Here is a 20,121-nt window from a genome sequence, read left to right as displayed (position 1 = left end):
CTCGCAACACTTGAGATTTTATTTACTGGATTCACCCAGGCAAACTCTCTTTTGTTTGAAAACTCACCTAGACAAACTAGCAGTATCCATTCACTTGCATATTGAGCATTCCGATATCTTCCCATTTGCAAAAGAAGAGCAGCAATCAAGGGAGGCGATGTTACGGAGGGGGGGAGGGTCGCTAGAGAAGCCTGCTACTGGACGGTGCGCGATGGAGCATCCGACGGCCCTCGTGTCCTGGAGCCTGTGTGGGCCCCACTTGCCATAATCCGTCTCCTCCTCCCTTTCTTTCTAGGGTTCTCTTTTTTCTTTCTTCCTCTTCCGGTGTCGCGGCTGAATAAGTCCTTCTGGACTCTTCCTCACCTCGTCGGCGCTCCGCTCCGGCACCGGCGGCGAGTCCATGGAGGAGGGGCTTCACCTGTGGAGCCCCTGTATAGGAGTTCGGCGGCGGCGGCTCGTCATCACGGTGGTGTGCGGTCGCCAGCTTTTGGCTTTGCAGGATGTTGTGCTTCGGTGTCGGAGAGGCGGCTACGGTGTCTGTGGCAGCAAGGTTAGTGGATCTATTCCTTGTGCTCTCCGCCGTCCGGCGGGTTCGGCAAATCCAGGCTTGGGTGAGCGTGGGGCGTGTCCTCGGCCAATGGTCCTCCTTCGTTTTCGTCTCGTGCTTGGTGGCGGGTTTCGTCTGCGGCTCTGTTCAAAGCCTTTGTGCGATGGCGCTCCCTTGATCCGGGCGGCTGCTCTCGTTGAGCTCTTCCAGCGACCTGTTCGGTGGTGGTGCTCGGCGACCGGCGACGACATCGGTGATCACGGAGGTCCCGGAGGACTTCTTTGTAATTAGTTTGGTTGGAACGGTTGTCCTCTCCGTATCCTTTGCGTATGATCCTGTACGTGTACGAGTATATGTATGTTTTCCATAAATCTTAATATATACTCGTCTTTATAAAAAAAGGACAGGCTGCTGCGTTTATTTGGTCTCGACTCTCGAGTCTCGAATCTCTTCTCCCACGGCGATTCGAAACAAATTTATTTTCCCCGAAGAAAGGAAAGGAAGGAGGCGGCCGGCGAGGTAATCGGCCATGGGGGACAGCCAGTACTCCTTCTCCCTCACCACCTTCAGGTCCCGACGAGAACGAGCTCCAGCTCGGTTGGTAGCGCTTGCCAGTGGGCACGCTGCCCACCAGCGTTCGAACCCCAGGTTCGACGTTGGTGCTCTCACCGGGAACAGTGTTTCCCAATAATTTCTACAGCCTCCCACGCGTGGAACCACAAAGGGACTGTGACGCGCCCGTCACCTACGGAGCCTTGGAGGTTTCGGTGATCTCTAGAAGGACGCGGTCTTCGTATCTGTGTGTAGTTGTAGGTCTGGTTGTACACGTGTGGTGTGTGTGGTGTGTGCGTGTGTAGGGTGGTGCGTGCGTGCGTGTATGAACAGATGCTACAGCTGTACCCAGATGAGAGGCGTCAAAAAAAAAGGTCCCGACTGCCTCTCTCTCTCTCTCTCTCTCTCTCTCTCTCCGTGGATACTTTGCGTGAGCTGCTGACTTGACGAGCTTTTGTGCCTTGCAGCCCGTCTGGTAAGCTGGTGCAGATCGAGCCCGCCCTGACGGCGGTGGGCTCCGGCCAGACCTCCCTCGGGATCAAAGGTGCGACCCTTGCCCACTTGCACTAATCCTTCTCTACCGCGCTTCCGTCGATGCAAGGGCCAATGCGGGCGAGGGTTTGTCGCAGCGGGGTTTTTGAGTGCGCCTGGCATTTGGGGGATTAGGGTTATGCTAAGTAGATTGCGCGTGTCCACGCCCCGCTCTAACCTGATTAAGTTGCTTTATTCGTTAAGGAACTTGAAATCGTGGAATCTCAGTGTGTGTGGGCTCTCGGATGTTTGAGACGGCTATGGGCACTGGTAGTCTGGTACTCTGGTACCAATTTGTGGTGGTGAGTTTGCGATTCCATAGATGCCTACAGATGTTATTGAGCTCGGAGGCTGCATGTAGTAGTCTGGATTTTTGTTCTCTCTTACCCCAGATGCACCATGGACATTGCTAGGCTGCACAATATCAGGGAATTTCGTGGGACAAGTGCTGGATCCTTAACTAAGCTCGGACTAAACTTTTTTTCTGTGATAATCATAATCTGTGCACAACAGAATACCTGCCCTAGTGATACTGGTGGCATGGTCTCTTGGTGGGGGTTTGTTCGAATTCCACATTTTGGATTTTTTTGTTCCTTTCTTCATTTATACTTTTGCTTTACTTCTACTTAATATGATGGTCTCGTTTAATTGCTGCTACTCTGCAGCTCTGTTCTGGGTGTAAGTTTAATATATGGATCTTTCACTCATTATCGATGTGTCCAAACTCAACTGCTAATGAAACAACTATTTTTCATATATTACCAACATAATTGTTACCAACATATTTAGCTGTTACATGATTATGAATTAATTGTATAGTATGTGCGCTTTCAGATATTATTCTGGCAGGCTGTTACCATTTTACTACCTTTTCTTTTGATTATTTATTCTGATGCATACCATGTTACAGCTGCTAATGGAGTTGTTATTGCCACTGAGAAGAAACTGCCGTCTATTTTAGTTGATGAAACATCTGTATGTGTAACATCATTGTTATCTATGACATCCTCTCAGTCAAATAGCATCATTTGTTCTTCTAGCATGAGCACTAATAAAATACTACATGCAAACTTGTAGGTGCAAAAGATTCAAGCGTTGACTCCAAATATTGGAGTTGTTTACAGGTACTTTCCTATGCTATTTGTAGCTTTTCGTTGCTTTACTGTTTACATCATTTATGGATGCTGAAAGTCTTGCTCTATATGTTTACCTCACATTCTAAACTTAATAATGTACGAGGTCAGATACCATAATATGTTGACATGGCTGATCTAGCCATCTAGGGTTGTAGTATTGGCTACTTAGATGTCACATCTGCTTTGCACTTTTCTTACTAATGAGGTGGTGTAAGAACAACTGGAACGGAAAAGGACTATAATACAAGAAGAGAATTACATGTTGAAAGGACTTGTCCTGTGTGCATATGGACATTATTTCTCTTCAAGTTGCCATACTTTATTTCTCTTCAAGTTAAACCAAGCAAAGCCATATTTTGTTTCTCAAGTTGCCTGTTCTTTCAGCTTGCCACCATCAATATAAGGTGTAATAGTTCAACCAAATGTTATGTACATTACTGACTACTTAACAACCCATGTTCACAAGCTCTTCACCGTTTTTTGCTGCTTTTCCATGCGCTTACCTTGTATTATTATTTTCAGTGGGATGGGTCCAGATTTTCGCGTTCTCGTGAGGAAAAGCCGGAAGCAAGCACAGCAGTATTACCGATTGTACAAGGTAGTGTGGCAGTTCATTTGGTGTACATTATCTTTCTATTTAACTACCTTTTCGCAAAAATGTCCTTATGAATGTGATATGCAGTATATACTTGGTGATTCTGTTAAAACTACCTATCCCTATACTTAACTTTTGTACCTCATTTCTGTTTTTTCTGTCCAAAATATGGTATGGCAAGTAAATATCTTTGAATCTGTAGGAGGTCAAGACAACTTAGGTTAATGTAAAAACAGAAGGCTCATATGGCGTATCAAGTTTCTAAAAGTTAAACAATCATTGTTGTTGTTTTTTCTAGTTGGTGAGGCCCACTAATATATGCAAATTACCCACAAACAACACTAAGGTTGACACAATTCATATGCATAGATCAATGTCATACATAACATGGTTTTAAAGGCGTCGCCTAGTCGTCCGGGCGGGAAAAAAGTCTGGGCGTCCGCCGCCGCCTTGCCAAAATCAAGGAGAAATAGCCAGGGATGAATGGAGGAAGAGGAGAAGAACGGGAGGGGAGCAGCAGGTCAAGAAGCGGCTGCCTCACCATCTCTTGGCAGCTCGGTCGGCGGTGACTAGTGCAGAGAGGTGCGGACCTCCTTCTGGTGAGCGGCAGGGGCGGCTGGTTTGGAAGGGGACCGGCGGCGGCGGTCGATTCAGAAGGGGAGTGGCAGCAGGGACCCATCCAAGGGCCGGGTAAGAGGGGGAAGAGGCAGATGCTTGGAGGAAGGCGAGAGATTGGAGCGGCGGCGCAGCTGCTGCGAGAGAGATGCGAGAAAGAGCGACGGGAAGAGCTGCGAGAGAGAGATGCGAGAGAGAGCGGCGGCGCTGCTGCTGCGAAGAAGAGGGCGCAGAGGGGTTGAGGGTGGTTGCTATCTGGGCCTGGGCTGCCTAAGGAGGGGTAAGATATGGGCCTCTTCGTGGGCTAGGCCAGTCTCCTTCTCCTTTCCCTTCTTTCCTTTTTCTTTTTCCTCTTTCTTCTATCCTTCCTGCTGTTTCTGGACAGTCATAAGGCGTCGCCTTGCCTCGCCTAGGCGTCGCCTAGGCGTCCGGAAGGTGGGTGAACGCCGCAACTCGCCTTACCGCCTTAAGAACTATGATACAGAAGACCGCAAGTAACTGTGTTATGCTATTGCTGCTCCATTGATGTGTAAACAAAGTTCTCAATTTGTGCGTTCTGATTGTTATTTTTAACAACCATTGCAGGAATCTATACCTGTTACACAGCTTGACAGAGAAACCGCTGCTGTTATGCAGGAGTTCACAGTCTGGGTATGTTAAGTTGATACATGTGTTCATTTTCATTCCTTTGTTGAGATTTATGGATATTGTGGATACATAACATAAACTATCTCTGCATCACTGTTCAACATGGAGGATTAAAATGGTACGCTAACGACTAAATGAGTTCGATGTAAACTATAAAAGCACTCTGATGGGTGGCATAATTTCTTTTTAAAAACCCATACAATCTTAAAGAAAGTTTAGTTCACAGAAATTAAGATCTGAACCAAATGCAACAGTTTTACAATACGTTCTTTTCATGAAAGTTTATACAATACTCTTACCCAGGGAACAAAACACCGGTGGTAACTGGCTGATTGCCATTTACCAGCATACCAAACTGGACCGGTTCTTATCAAAAAGAAAAAGCTGGACAGGTTAAAACATACCAGCACTGACTTAGACACTTAGTGCTCGTAATTATGAAAGACCAAACAAACACAATATTGTGAGGAAAATCCGTGTACAAAAAAAAATGGAAATTGTTAACTAGAATAGACTGAAAAATACCGCTGACAGGCCAGTTGCAGGTTGCACCAGTATAAATTTTAGTGATCTGGTTTTTTTGGATCCCTTGTCTTACCAAAAGTTGGTTTCTATGTTGACTGTAGTTCTTATTCTGATTGGTGAAGGCTGAAGAAGTGCATATCACTCTTTTCTATTCTTGGACTTATTTTGATTATGACCCTGCTTGTTGCAGCGGCGTAAGACCATTTGGTGTATCTTTGTTGATAGCTGGGTATGATGACAATGGACCCCAGTTGTATCAGGTATGGACAGAGATACAAAATAGACTCATTTTGCCTTTGGTCATTGTACATTGCTCAACGGATGATATTATATTTTATCTCATTTTTCAATGACAACGAGATTTTATAATGATTATTTGTGCTGACTGTTGACTTAAAAGAGTTGTAAGAAACTTTCTGAGTCGAACCGTTTGCAACGACCATTTACTTAACATTTCATCCACTGCTACAAATAAAATTCTTGTATTCTGGAGTGTTGACATAATCGATAATTTATTTGTAGGTAGATCCATCAGGATCATACTTCTCCTGGAAAGCATCAGCAATGGGGGAAAATGTGTCCAATGCAAAGACATTTCTTGAGAAGAGGTATCTAGAAGATTGATTATGCTTGTTAGCTGAATGTTATTGTACGAAGTCTTTCTTTGGGAACTTTAAAACATGAAAAGCTGGCTGATGGCTTCCTCTACATTTAATTGAAATAATATGCTGAAGCTGAACTATAATACTGTAGTAGATACTGTTATTAGTTTTAAAATTATTTCAATTTGATCATAAATAAGTTTCTATGAACTTTACGGATAATTTATTACTTCACATCAATACGTTGTCGCTTGAAGATTCACCACCACTATCTCACTGACAGATCCACGAATGCAGGAGCAGATTCTGAATTGCCCCATAGTGTTATTATTATATGTGCTTAATTGAAAACTATATTATACAGGTTGATCTCTTTTCTTGGTTGTGCGAGTACTCTCATCTGACCTTTATTTTACCATTTCATTGAAGGTACACAGAAGATATGGAGCTTGATGATGCCATCCATACTGCAATTTTAACTCTGAAAGAAGGGTATCTGATTTCTATATTGTTATTGCCTTTATGACTAGTTACTTTGTGAACATCTTCACTGACAGAACTATGGGCTTGCAGCTACGAAGGGCAGATCTCGTCCAACGATATTGAGATCGGGATAATTCGACCTGACCGTGAGTTCAGGTATGACATCTGAAAACACTCACTGACTCCCTTTGCTTATGTTGAAGATCCAACTTCCATACCCTTAGCTCTTTGTGGTTGTTTTTACATTTTTGTATCTGCTTTGTGTTTTGATCATATACCCTTGTGCTTGCTTAGTTCTTGTTCTCTGAGTAATAGACAAAATATTTATTTGGTGGCAAAATATTCCTTTATGTATCGTTTCCTTTGCATCTTAATTGAATTCATTAGGCCTACTCCCAGTTCTGTGCTGCTGCACTTGTAGGCTGTAGTGGCCATGTCATTGCTCAATAAAGCTGTTTACCAAGAATATACGCTTGGTTGATGCAATCAAATGGTTCCCTGACAAAATTTTTCACCGTGCAAATAACAGGGTTCTGAGCCCTGCGGAGATCAACGATTTCCTGGAAGAGGTGGAGTAAAGCTGGCCCTCGACAATTCGCGGGTTCCAAAGATGATGAGAAATGCAAAAGCCCAAGCAGCTCCCACCGCCTAAGTTCATCACATCTTCAGGATTCTTTTTCCAAATCTTTTGAGCTGATTATCAGCGGCATGTCGTAGACTCGGTAGGAGCAGCTAGGCCTCCAGGTAGATGTTGGTGCGTCGTGCATGCTGTTCCCTGCTTGTCGCACTGCCCGCCACTTGCCTGGCGAGCTTACAATGTGCGGTGGTGCCCGTCCTCGTGTGTCCCCCGGGGGCCCATGTACAACGTCCATTTCACCGTCCCGATCAGAGGTCAGCCAGCATCTATGTGGTCGGGAGTTGATTTTTGTTGCGCAAGATAAAATAGGGATCAAAGTCAGACCGGGCCGTCCTAATCAGGATGAAAAATCTGCTTCCGGTCGTTAGGTCTGAGGTCAGGCGAGTTGAACTCTCTCCCCAGTTGTGTCAACCTTTAGTCGGTTGGCCTGAGATGTGTGGCCAGGAGACGGGTGGGCGCGCGTTGTCACCCTGTCAGCCTCGGCCAGACTGTCGCTCGTACGGGCACGATTAAGTGCCCAATTGACCAGCTCTCTCTAAGCCACCTGAGATGCACGTACAAGGATGCCTAATGGCCTGGTGTTAGTACTCCGCGGGTTGGGTTCACTCAACACACTTCGTAACGCGAATCACCATCTTGACCAGGGAAAAAAATTGCATGGCTGACACTGGTGGCAGCCCTTGTATTTTGCCGGTGGTTTTAGCATCAAGGAAGCTCAGGACTTGTGCAACCGGTGGGCATTATTGGATACTGGCACCGTTTGGACCCTGCTACTACTTTGCCCCTCGTGTGACGCTGTGATCTTGTCTCTGTTTTCGCGCACGCGCCGGCCAAGCCACAACTGTAGCTCCTCCCGTCAGCGTCATGGAGGATCCAGTTCTTCCTCTTAGGCGGGCTCTTTGGAACGTGACAGGAAAAGTAGAGGACTTGCAGGATCTCTCAAGACCAAAAGAACAGGGTGAGGCGCCGGAATTAGAAATGGCAAATTAGAGATTTTGACAGCAATGTAAGTGCAAAACACATGACGACTGCATAATTGACCGTATGAATGGGACACAGGAAAGAGGGCATGGAAATCTGAGGAGAGATTTTGAAGACACGAAAGAATGTTCGCCTTGAACATGGACCTAGTGGCAGATCTCTTCAGAAGTTCTGCAGTACTGTCACAGGGCTGCGAGAGGTTTAAATTCTGGTTTCAAAGGGCAATACGACCGCCCTGTTCGTTTGGCTGGCTTATCAGCCAACCATCCAGTAGTACTGTTCTCTCATATTAAATCAGCACTAGCCACCAATTGCCAGCCAGGCAGCAGTACTGTTCTTTCATAACAAATCAGCACCAGCCACAGCCAAGCAAACACAGACCTCTCATAGGATTCAAATCCTATGCAATTTCTATTGAATGACTTCTTTTACAGGAATCATTCACATGTAACATGTCCGTGTTCTTTGTCGGTCCTTATATTCTTCCGTTTTTGCCAGCTTAAAAAAATAAAAATATATTTCACTACAAAGGAAGGCACTAGTAGTGTCTCTGCCGTGCCTGCTGCCCCATGTCGTAAAGGTCTGGAAGCAGATCAACTAACCATCTGGTGTACCGTATGTTAATAAAGGATCTTACGGCCGGGTCAAATCGATACTCTGATCGGTGGTGCAAGTGGAATCTTTTGCAACATGGTCTTAGAAAGATCCCTCTTGCGGCAAATAAAGTGAATAACGAGGCATTGTAATTTCTTTGAGCTAATTGAGTAACCGGCCGGACAGCAGCTGGTCAGTTAGGCTGTCCTGGGTAGCTTCGTTCCATCCATTCCACAACCAAGGTGCTCCGTACCGTGTCGTCATGGGCTACCTTAGCTTGTGTCCGGTGAAAGTGTTGAAGCTCCTGTCTTGGTCAGTGGATGCGTAGATGGCTCGACCACGGCGGCCACATGATGTTTGAATCTTCTCCAGAAAAAGAGAGGCTACAAACCAAACTTATATTAATAAGCTCGTGATTATTTGAAAGCTGATGCTTATTAATTCTTTATGTTAATAATATCTAGCATAACGGTTGTGCATTACTACAAGTAATATAATAAATTTACATAATACTACCAACTTTAGGCTCTTTCACTTCGTATACAGATCGTGTCGTAATCGTAGGAGACATTTATCGTTCGGGTTCCAATTAAGATTCCAATTGATGATATGTCTAGTTCCGATTAAAATTCCAATTGACGAATCAAGAAAACATTGCTTATTTTAAAAAATGCTAGAAATGTACCTTTCATTTATGTTTTCACGATCACGGTACCATGCCACTGATAGGCGGGTCGTCTATTATGGTATGCTGGCTAGTCGGGAGAGGCTGGAGCTGGACTAGAGTGTGGAGACAGATGGAAGGAAAGGCATTATCGCTGGCCCGTACCATCCGAAGGTCCATCCGGTCGACCTCGCACTACTAGTCTACCTGGCAGAGCTACGCACATGCCCGTGCGTGGCAGCTCGTCGCTCTCATCGACCGGCCCGCCCGCCGGTCCGGTCCGGGTCCGGGTCCGGGTCCGACCGCAGTAGCTGGCGGCTGGCATGATCGGCCATCATGATGAGAGCCATGCATCCGCCGAATCGATCGAGAGCATCGGAGACGAGACGACGCGACGGCCCACCTCCGACCCGCCGGACCACCCCCCTGCCTGCCTGCTAGCCATCATTCCTGCCAGGACTCGCTGGATCGGATGCCCCGCGCACACGCACACGTCCAGACCCATCCACTGAATTGCTATTGCCTACTCCCTCAGTCCCTCCGACCAAAAAAAAAAACAATTATCACTTCTTAAGGAGTCAATGATTTTCAAGTTTGATCAAAATTTGTGCAAAAGATATCAACATTTATAATACAAAATTAGTATCAATAGATTAATGATGGGATATATTTTCCTAATAGATTTTGGTCGATACATAAATGTTAATATTAATCATTATAGACATGGTCAAACTTTAACAAATTTGACCGGCGCGAATCCCATAATTGTGTTCTTTTTGGGACGGAGGGAGTATTTTATTGGGGCTGGTATATATATATATATATATATATATATATATATATATATATATATATATATATATATATATATATATATATATATATATATATATATATATATTAAATCTACCCGTACAGTACAGTACCAACTTCTGCAGTGCAGATCTGGTAAAAACGCCAATGCAAAATCTTTCTTGAACAAAGGAACCAAAGGCCTACTGGTTAATTATGATGAGGAGATGCATGCATGCATTCGGCTCCTGGTTAATTACTGGCACTGATATGGTAGTACATACTCTGATTCCAATGATGCATGCTGCCCATGCTAGGCTATCCATCCATCGTCCATGCATGCATCGTTTCGTAGGTGCAACCAACGGGTACGTGGTTGAACCAACTTACACCTTCCAGTTGATCCAAGGCCCAAATGCAGCTAGGTGAGAATGAGCTCTCATCAGGGCGCATCCACCCGTACGTGCTGCATCTAAATTAGCGATTGTTAATCATTTGTTCCGAGAGTGATTGACAAGCTAAGCTTGTAGCTCCACTGCTCGAGCTAGACCAAGTTGTTCATGCGCGCTGTTAATTAATTGGGCGTTGAGATCGATCTTATGTGCCTCTGATCTCAGATGGCAAAACCAAAGCTGATTTTATGTGGCTCTGATTTGAGATGGCAAAACCAAAGGGGGCGCGAAGCTGATTTCGAAAGCCAACCCCCCCCCCCCCCCCCCCCCCCCCCCCCTCTACTCTAGGGAGGGAGCAGGGCGAAGGCAAAAACCTTAGAGCCTCCTTTGAGGCGTCGTCTTGGAAGTGGAATCGTTACTGATCACTGGCTCCCTTTTAGCCTGGTCTGGTGGTGGTCGTTAGCTCTTGTGGAGTTCCTGCTTCTATACGCCTGCGTCTTATTTCGACCCACCTCATTGAAGTTGCCTATGTTGTCTTCTGGCAGATTCCTTACCCCCCCCCCCCCCCCCCCCCCACACACACACACTTCACTGGCGGATGCTTTGCTACCCCTCTTCACTGGCAAGTGCTTTATCGCCGCCGTCGTGTTGGTTGTTGTTCGCTTCGGCTGGATGTTGTGCCACCTTGGTTTGTTAGCCAGGTGGATGTGCTTTGCCACCTTCGAGTTTGGAGATATTTGCACTCTTGACGGTGGTGTATCTTTTAGCAGGTTCAGTTGATTGGTTGTGTCTAGGTTGTGTGGGCGATGTGTGTTCCTTCCCCCATTGTTCTTGATTTTGTGTTGGCGTCGCCTGACACTTACTTGGTGGTGCTATGTAACTGTATTAATAGCCTCTGTCTATTATGATTTGTATTGATGGTATTGCTTTTCTCTTAATAAAATACGTGCTCAATCAGGTTAAAGTTTAGCTCAGGCATGTTGGGAAAAAAAAATAAGTGTATGCAGTACATATTTGCACGCAGCTGATAAACATGAGCTCGATAGCTAGCTTGCCACTAATGGGATATATACATCCCCAGCACTCAATTTCTTTCCCCAAATTAAGAGAAGCTCATCACGCTGACCCATCAATTCTATGAACGAACTATCGCGATAGGCTTCTCTCTTTGGGAAACTGCTTTACTTTACCCCTTCCTTAGTTACTACGTTTTCACACTTGCTTGTACTGTGTGAAGCTGTGTATATATAACCCTTTTTTTAACACCGTACGTCATTAATCATTTACGAGCCTTGTTATTTTTTTCATTTCAGCTATAGTTTTTATTTATATATACGCAAGGTTTTCTAGCTCTGTCGCAACCTTTTTTTGAGAAAAAAAAGTCCAACTTGTACTTGCTTCAATTTATAAGGTTACCTAATATATCATAAATTTTCTGGATGGACATCCAATAATATAAATTAAAGGAACACGTTTATATTTGTAATTAATATAATATTCCAAAAAATAAAAAAAACGAATTGTTGATAGATCGGTTGATTTCCAGCCATGCAAGAGTCTAATCTCCTACCAGAAACTAATATATATCAAGGGCGTTTTAATTATTTTGAAATACTGTGCCGGTATTAAAGCGTTTTTGCGCCATCTGAAATATCGCCACCTACTTTATAAATGGTGATTTCAATATATTGGGAGTACAGCGTGCCATCAATTTCGAACCGTACCACCTCCATCTTGATAAGAGTATTTGAGGCACACAAAGCACGTACGAATTAATAAGGTATCTCTGTTGACTACACGGTCGAGTACAGAAAAAAAGAAAAAAAAACATTTGAAGAGGAAAACTCTCCCAAGAAAACCATATGTAGAAAAGTAGCCACCTGCAGTTAGCTTTACGCAGAGGAGGCTGGTTCGTGGGGAAAAAAAAAACTTTGGGTCTGTTTAGTTCATTTTGCAAAAAAAAAAATTGCAAAGAAATCTTGGTCATTTGAAGTACTAAATGAAATCTATTTACAAAACTTTTTGCACATATGAGTTGTAAATCGCGAGACGAATCTAATGATGCTAATTAATCCATGATTAATCAATAATTAGCGGACGGTACTGTAACATCACTGTTGCAAATCATGGATTAAGTAGGCTCATTAGATTCGTCTCGCGATTTACAGCCTATCCATGCAAAAATTTTTATAAATAAACTTCATTTAGTACTTCAAATTAGCAAGATTCTTTTTCACTTTAATGCGTTTACGACTTTTTTGCGTTTACATATAAAGGCCTTTATAGAGGTGGCTGGCTGCTAGGTGCTCGTCGGACGTATATATAATGCGGTCACTGTCACTGGTCATGCTGTGCAGCTATAGCCAGTGAATTAACTGATCATGAGGCAGATCGAGAGCATGCGCCGTTTAAGTTGTTTTGTATATGCCTGATACATATGAAGTCCAAATCACAAACATAACTGTTACATAATATAAATGATGATTTAATTATACTTTGCGAGTTTAATAATTAAATATATTTTGTGGGTGGATTCGAACTGAATATTACGTAGGTACCACCTGAATAGATTTTTTTACATTAGTAGGTATAGTTGATGGATTAACTTACATTAATTATTGATTTTGGTAGAAAAAAATAAGATTAGAAATGAATGAATAATTTAATTATATTTTGTGAGTTTATGAAGTGAAACAAAATTCAATAAATAGTACAGTTATCACGTGTACATTGTATACAAAATTATTTTATTATTTTTTCATATAAAAAATAATTAAATATATTTTAAGCACATGCCCCAATTAAATAGTATGTTAGTCTCACGGGGGCCCACATACTGTTCATGTGGGGTCCATGTGGTTCCCACGTAAAAAGTACATGGGTCCCACCTAAACAGTACGGGGGCCCTGCATGAATAGTGTACCAGCCCCATGTGTGAACAGTGCACCGGCCCCACGTGGGCCACGACTCGCGCGCGCCGATTCTTAGCGCGTTAGTATATGTACTCAATGCAATACTGGGCTGTAGATCATAGAGGCATCCAATCCCATCAGATATAGGTGATTGTTCACACTTCAGAGCGTATAGTAATCAAGCTTAATTTTTTTTCCCTGACTGATGCCTCGCTTTTATGATCGATCTTTGTTACAGGCATGGCCGCCTGGTACGTAATAGACGCCTACGGCTGCAAAGCCTTGTCTGAAGCAGTACTGCTAGCTATAGGGCCGGGGTCACTACAGAAAATTCAATTAACTTGTGATTTTTTAGAAAAATCAGGGTCATCTGAACCACAATTAAGGTACAAATCCTGCATGCATAAGAATTGTTGACCACTGTTTATCTTAGATTCGTCCAATAAATTGACTGAACTCAAGAAGGGAATGTGTTTGGCAATAGGGTTTAATTTTGCTGAAAGACAGATCAAGCACGAGAGATCTACGATGTATCAGAGCAGAAGAAATATGGACGGATGGAGCTTCCATCCTATATATGAATGTGTTCTCTGTACATAGTCAGTGGATGAAACGCTAGAGCACTTATTCCTCTCGACTGTTCCGTTGCAACAGGAATGACGGGCCCAGGATTGTCCGTTTATTTTTCAAACCTTGAAAATATTATTCCGACATCAGCTTGCTGTGTTGGCATGTTTGTGGCTGATGGCTGGTGCTAATTTATTATGAGAGGAACAGTATTGTTAACTGGCTGGTAGGTAGTGGCTGGTGCTGATTTAGTATGAGAGAACAGTACTGCTGGCTGGTTGGCTGACAAACACAGCCAGTTCTTCATCGAGTAGTTTATCATCCTCGTGAGTTTGGCAATGCAATCTGGACTTGAAGAAACAATTTAATCTTCACGAGTATACTGCTGCCGACTCCTGCAAGCTGCAAAGAAATCTTCAAGAAGTATTTTCCACAAATTGAAGAATGGCTAGAGAACCTTGTTTTATATCTTTGATTTTCTTTGTATCTTTCTATATTATTCTTTTGATTTGTACCTTACGCCTCTTTCTTTTTCGATTTATTTATGCATAATCTGTAGGGGGGCAACCCCTCCTGTTTCATAATTTGTAGACATTCTTTATGAAATGTCTACAATTTTCGCAAGCAAAGGAAACCTCCAACCTCATCTAGGAGAAATTTGGGTGAAAATAATGATTCACTGACAACTCTGAGCCCCTAGTAGTGACGGTCAGCAAAAGTACTGCCGGTAGTCGTCCAAACTATGTGTTTGATCCATTAAAATTTAAAACCCATCATCAACACAACACAACCAATATTGTTACACGTACAAATGCAAGCAAAATGATGGCCGGCCTCAATGCGCCCATATCTCTCCAATCCACCTGCATCATCAAGAGATCCGGCCATATCCCTCCCTCTACTAGTACAAAGCTTCCCCACACCAAACCCTATATGTCCCTTTATCAGGAGCTCCCACTATTCCACGCCTTCTCTTCGACTCTCCCTCCCCGGCCTCACCTGACCACCTCCACCGATCCAGCGCCGTCCGCCGCCCATGGCGTCCACCACCAGCGACAGCCTCCCCTCCTCCCCCTCCCTGCCCACCACCGCAGCGCTCGACGGCGCCGCCGACCAGGAGTTCTCCTCCCAGCACCACCACCACCATCACCAAAGCCTCTTCCTCCCGTCCTCCTCCTCCTCCCCCGCCAGCCTGTACCTCGACTCCTCCTTCCACGGCCTCCTCCCCGCTTCCTCCGCGGCCATGTCGTCGCCTTCCCCTCCACCGCCGGTGCCGCCGCTCCCGCCCGCCCCGGCGCCCGCCAAGCCGGCCAAGAAGCGCCCCAGGGCCTCCCGCCGCCCGCCCACCACGGTGCTCACCACCGACACCTCCAACTTCCGCGCCATGGTGCAGGAGTTCACCGGCTTCCCGGCGCCGCCCTTCGCCCCCGCGCCGCCCCCCGCCGTACGCCCGCGCCTCCTCGGCGGCACGCCGTCGTTCCTCATGCGCCCCTCGCCTCTCAAGTACCCCGTGCTTCTGCCCCCCGGCGCTTGCACCACCACCCTAGCTAACACCACCATCAACGCGAGCGGTAGCAATAATAATATTACTGCCGGTACCAGCTCCCTCGTGGACGCGCTCGCGCTGTTCGCCAAGAGCAACGCCATGCCGAGCGGCGCCGGCGCAGCTACAGCGGCGACGACGTCCGGCGGATCATCAGGCGCTGCTGATCACTACCACGGAATCGGCATGGGAGGGTTCAACTTCAACCCGTTCGATGATTTCGATCCACCGGCGGCGGCGGCGGAAGCCGAGAGAGGGGAACCCGGTGGCGGCCATGGTTTCTTCTCCTCCTTCGCCACCGGAGACAAGTACGGCCGGCTCTAGCAGTACGTAAGCGATCTCTCCTTCTCTTTTAAATCGGTGTGCTCATCGAGAGAGCGAGTTCGATCTGTGTGGAGAATGGAGAGAGAAGCAAAGCTAATTCTTGGCTAGCTTCTACTACTTGGCCACTACAAATGTTTTGCATTGGGCAAGCTGCATAATTGTGAGTCTTGATTTCTTGGTTTTGGCATATGATGCGTTGGTTTTGGCATATGATGCGTATGTACATATATAAATCTGGGCCTTTTTGACTTGTTCCAAGTTAATTTTGGATTTCTGATGTTGAAATTTTGTTGGTGCAAACTGCAAAATGGAAGGAAAATGTACAACTATACAAGACGCGTAATCGCCGTGACGAAACTTGTAATGGGGGTGAAAGCCAGTTTGTTCGGCTTCCATCGCTATTAGCAAGTGCGTCCTTGTCGAGATGAGATGAACTGATCAAACTCCTTTTTAACTTTTCTTTCCTTTCGGTTCTGCGTGTAAATGCCGTACAGTGAAAGATATGGCTCCTTTTTTGTGGCTCTTTGCTGGTTGAATCTTGGAGTTAGATTTTTGGAGGATATGCTTTTGCATCAATATTCATCTCTAAGCTGTTGGTGCAACAGAGAAGCTAGCTTGCTAGCAAGTAGGTTATTTATCTTTTGCTGCTTGCAGATCGATATGAATTCATGCTTGATCCTGATTTTTTTTAGAAACTTTTTTTCTTGTAGATCTTATACTATACATTACTAATAACTTATCAAGCTATCAAGCTAAGTATGGATTATATTGGTGTATATATATGATGGCAGAGTCACACAGCATTGTTAATTAGTGGTTAAGGCGGTATAGCATGCGGCATTTGTTTTGGACTTGTATGTACTGCATGCTTAGCATTTATCGATCTATATAACTTTCAGGATATTACAAAGTAGCATTCTGCATGAATTATTACTGTATCCTTTTAAAGGATTGGAAAAGCTTCCCACAGTTGTGCACCCAGCTTAACCAAACAGAGGTTGCACTTTTACCTCAAAGTTGCACAAACTAATTAGTTGAACCACATTACTCTTTTCTAGCTGACCAACATCTTTGTTCTTCGATTTTTGTTGTTGTTGTTTTACTAACAATGCCATTGCTACCAATGTAGCTAAAGAGTAATACAGAACAAGTTATTACTGCCAAGTAAATTGTGTGTATCCCTTATTTATTGTATTAGTACTAGACAGCCATTGATCATCTCATATATGTACTTGAAAGATCATGAAATACTGATGCAGTGCTGTATGCGCGGTATTGAGGTCGACGTTAATATACCATATGTACTTCTGTCGTCACGTGTGCATACGTGAGACTATTTAGGAGTTTGTGTACACATAGATATATATATAAGTATACATATAAATACTATAGTGTAGTAGTACTTGCTTGTTCGATCAGTCTTTTCTTTCTGATCGATCACAAAGTGCTAGCTACAAAAAAACAAAACATTAAATTTATACAAGAAATTAAAAGCCTAAACGAGTCTTGACCATTCCTAGCCATACTATATTAAAGTCGCTAATTGGGATCATACACACAGTACTGTATCACTTCCATGAGCGTCCTGCAACGAGCCAAATGGTGACTGGTGAGATGATATTTGTACTCTGGAATGATGAGCCACTACCGGAAATCGCTAGAATGCCGTGTGCTTAAGTCTTTGCAATGTGTTTTTTTGTCGGGAACACAGCAAAGAGCCACTTTGCTATGTGCCACGACGAAAACGCACGGCAAAAAAAAAACATACGGCAAAATCCATGCTTTGTCGTGTGCTAACACACGGCAAAGACTTTGCCGTGGGCTTCTTTTTTTTTCACACGGCAAAGTTAATAGTTTGTCGTGTGTTATTTTCGGCACACGGCAAACTCAAAAAAAATTTCTCTTCTCACCTTGACACTTTTTCAACCCTCCGCATACAACATGTAGTACTCCGTGTTAAAATTTGGTACATTTTTAAATTTTTTTGCTATATTACACTAATTAATTGCATTTCAAGTAATTTTTTGAATCAAGTCAAATTTGAACTGCAAGTGATTCAAATAATAGAAAAAATGAGTGAAAATGATATTTATGTTATTTAACCTATTTTGAGGTCTTATCCATGAAATGAAATGAAATTTTGAACATTTTATCTAGAAAACATGACCACAAATGTGCGTCCGAATGATTTAAAATTAAAAAAAGCAAATGAAGTCTAAAAATTATGAAATCTACCAATATCTCGTGATATCATATGTGGAAGCTATAGTAAAAAATTGAGAAAGTTTCGAACATTTTGTCACTTGCGTACGCTTACAAATCGAAGCATCTCAAAGAAAGATTTGTAGCATTAAGAATGATTTTGAATCAAATTTTGAGACAACATGATGATCAAGTTGTAGTTTGACTACAAAATTTTTTGTATAGACAACAGAGAACATAGATTATTTCATGTGAAATTTTGATAATTTTTTGAAACTATTTAATAATTTTTACATTTTAAATGCAATGATAGAGTTTTAATTAATATAAAATAAAAAAAATTGTCGGGTGGTACCTATCTACACTCGGCAAAAATTCATCTTTGCCGAGTGTCAAAGTCTGACACCCGGCAAAGCTCCGATTCCTAAGCCCAACCCCACAGGCCGGCCCATATAAAACTTCCCCCGAACCCTAATCCCACCCGGCCACCCCCAACCCGCCCCGTCCCTCCCGACTAGTTGCGGCGCGGTGCCGCCCCTCTCCCACCCGCGACGGCGCTGTCCTCATCCCGCCACGAGTGGTGGAGGTGCGGCCCACCCCTCCTCAAGCAGCGCCGGCGCTGCCCCATCCCGCTGCGAGAGGCGGCGGCGCGGCCTACCCCTCCCCGAGCAGCGTCGGCGTGCCTCCGCCCATCCCCGCGTAGCTGCAGCGCCCCGCCGCGCCATCCATGACCGGCGGCCGCGCGGCCCCGCCTCTCCCTCACCGATGATGGCGCGGCCCCTTCCCGCCCTAGATCTGCGACGAGCTCGCCACCACCACCACCGACGGGCGACGGCTCCCTCCCATCCCGGTGGGGCATGAGCACGCGGTGGCCCGGCCACGGCCGGCGGGGGTGCCCGCGGGAGGCGGAGGCGTGGCCACAGGCGGCAGTCCGGCCCCGGACAGCGGCCGGCAGGGGCGTCCGCGGGCTGCACGGCCACGGGCGGTGGCGTGGCCTCGGACGGCGGCCGGCGGGGGCGCCTGCGGGCGGCGGCGGCGCGGCCCCGAACGGTAGCCAGCGGGGGCGCCTGTGGGCGGTGGCGGCGCGGCCACGGGCAGCGGCCCGGCCGGCGGCGTGGTTGTGGTGGCCGGCACTGCCGCTGCAGCGGCTGCCGATGTTTTTTTTTTCTTGGAAAAATGTTTGCCGAGTGTCAGCTCTGACACACGGCAAAGTCTTTGCCGAGTGTTTAAGAAAGAGCACACGATAAAATGACTCTTTACCGACGTTCGGATGCCGTGTGCACTTTGCCACCCTGGCTCCCGTAGTGAGCGCCGTGTTGTCATCATCTGAGCTCTTGGAGCCTTCTCTTTTACAAAGAGAGGTAATACATCAAAGGTCTATTGTCAATTCAATTGTATGCACATGTATGCGTGGTAACTTCTGGATAATATAACCCGCAAAAAAAAACTTCTGGATAATATAGTGCATGCGTGTGAAACAGGAAAGGTCGCTGTCCAAATATTAACTAACCACATGCTCCCAGAGCCAAACAAAATTTAAAATCCATATCAACTAAATAGGCCCAATACTATTGACATGCCTAATAAAAAATTATATAATGGACTAGACAAGTGGTTTGAGTGTAGCAATGTGAATATATTAATTACTTGACATTTAGATGCATGCATGGTTCACTACTACAGAATAGGCCTTTGTTACAGGCTATTTGTCCCGATTACCTTTGGACCCGGGACAATAGTTATCTTTTGTCCCGGGTAAAACGGCTAGCCGGGCCAGCGAAGGAACATGAGCCTTTTATCCCGGTTGGAGCCACTAACCGGGACAAAATAGGGGCCTTTTGTCCCGGTTGGTGGCTTCAACCGGGACAAAAAGCTGTGCGGACATTTTGTCCCGGTTGGTGACTCCAACCGGGACTAAAGGGATCATTTTATCCCGGTTGGAGTCTCTGCCCGAGACAAATACAGGGAACAGACGCATCCATCAATTTTATTTAAGTCCAGCTCTCGCATCCTCTCCTCTCACCTTATCCTCTTCCTTCCCCCACGTCTTCTTCCAGACACAGCCTCCGATCTCCCTCCCTCCCTCAGATTCCCTCCTTCCTCCCAGGCGCAGGCAAGGGCCGGTTAGCCGCCACCGCCGCGCGGACGGCGAGCCGGGCAGGGATGGGCGGGGGCGCAGCCCGGTGACCCACTGTCGCCGCACAACCCGGGGAGGCTCCACCAAGTGCGGCCGCGGGCCGGCGAGCCTCGACCGAGCGCGGGCCGGCGCGGGCGCGCGC

At 45.4% G+C, this 20,121-nt stretch overlaps 1 protein-coding gene and 1 pseudogene across 2 annotated transcripts; both read left to right on the top strand.

Annotated features, from left to right (window-relative positions):
• The first annotated feature begins 319 nt into the window (after positions 1 to 319).
• LOC120690458 lies at positions 320 to 7,211 on the top strand (annotated as a pseudogene). Its single transcript, XR_005681750.1, has 11 exons — positions 320 to 1,117; positions 1,567 to 1,643; positions 2,541 to 2,605; positions 2,708 to 2,754; positions 3,289 to 3,364; positions 4,562 to 4,627; positions 5,340 to 5,409; positions 5,672 to 5,757; positions 6,181 to 6,243; positions 6,325 to 6,390; positions 6,764 to 7,211. The product of XR_005681750.1 is annotated as a proteasome subunit alpha type-2-like (transcript).
• Positions 7,212 to 14,633: 7,422 nt separating this feature from the next.
• Positions 14,634 to 16,391, top strand: LOC120693393 (ras-associated and pleckstrin homology domains-containing protein 1-like). The gene has a single exon (XM_039976818.1). It carries the CDS (start codon positions 14,810 to 14,812, stop codon positions 15,638 to 15,640), a length of 831 nt encoding a protein of 276 aa, XP_039832752.1. The 5' UTR covers positions 14,634 to 14,809; the 3' UTR covers positions 15,641 to 16,391.
• The last annotated feature ends 3,730 nt before the right edge of the window (positions 16,392 to 20,121 follow it).

Source organism: Panicum virgatum, chromosome 9N, assembly GCF_016808335.1.
Source record: "Panicum virgatum strain AP13 chromosome 9N, P.virgatum_v5, whole genome shotgun sequence".
NCBI lineage: Eukaryota > Viridiplantae > Streptophyta > Magnoliopsida > Poales > Poaceae > Panicum > Panicum virgatum.
This window is presented reverse-complemented; position numbering and strand designations above follow the sequence as displayed.

Bases quoted from the DNA above. Each gene is read 5' to 3' on its own strand.
- LOC120693393 (XM_039976818.1), top strand. From the start codon at position 14,810: ATGGCGTCCACCACCAGCGACAGCCTCCCCTCCTCCCCCTCCCTGCCC.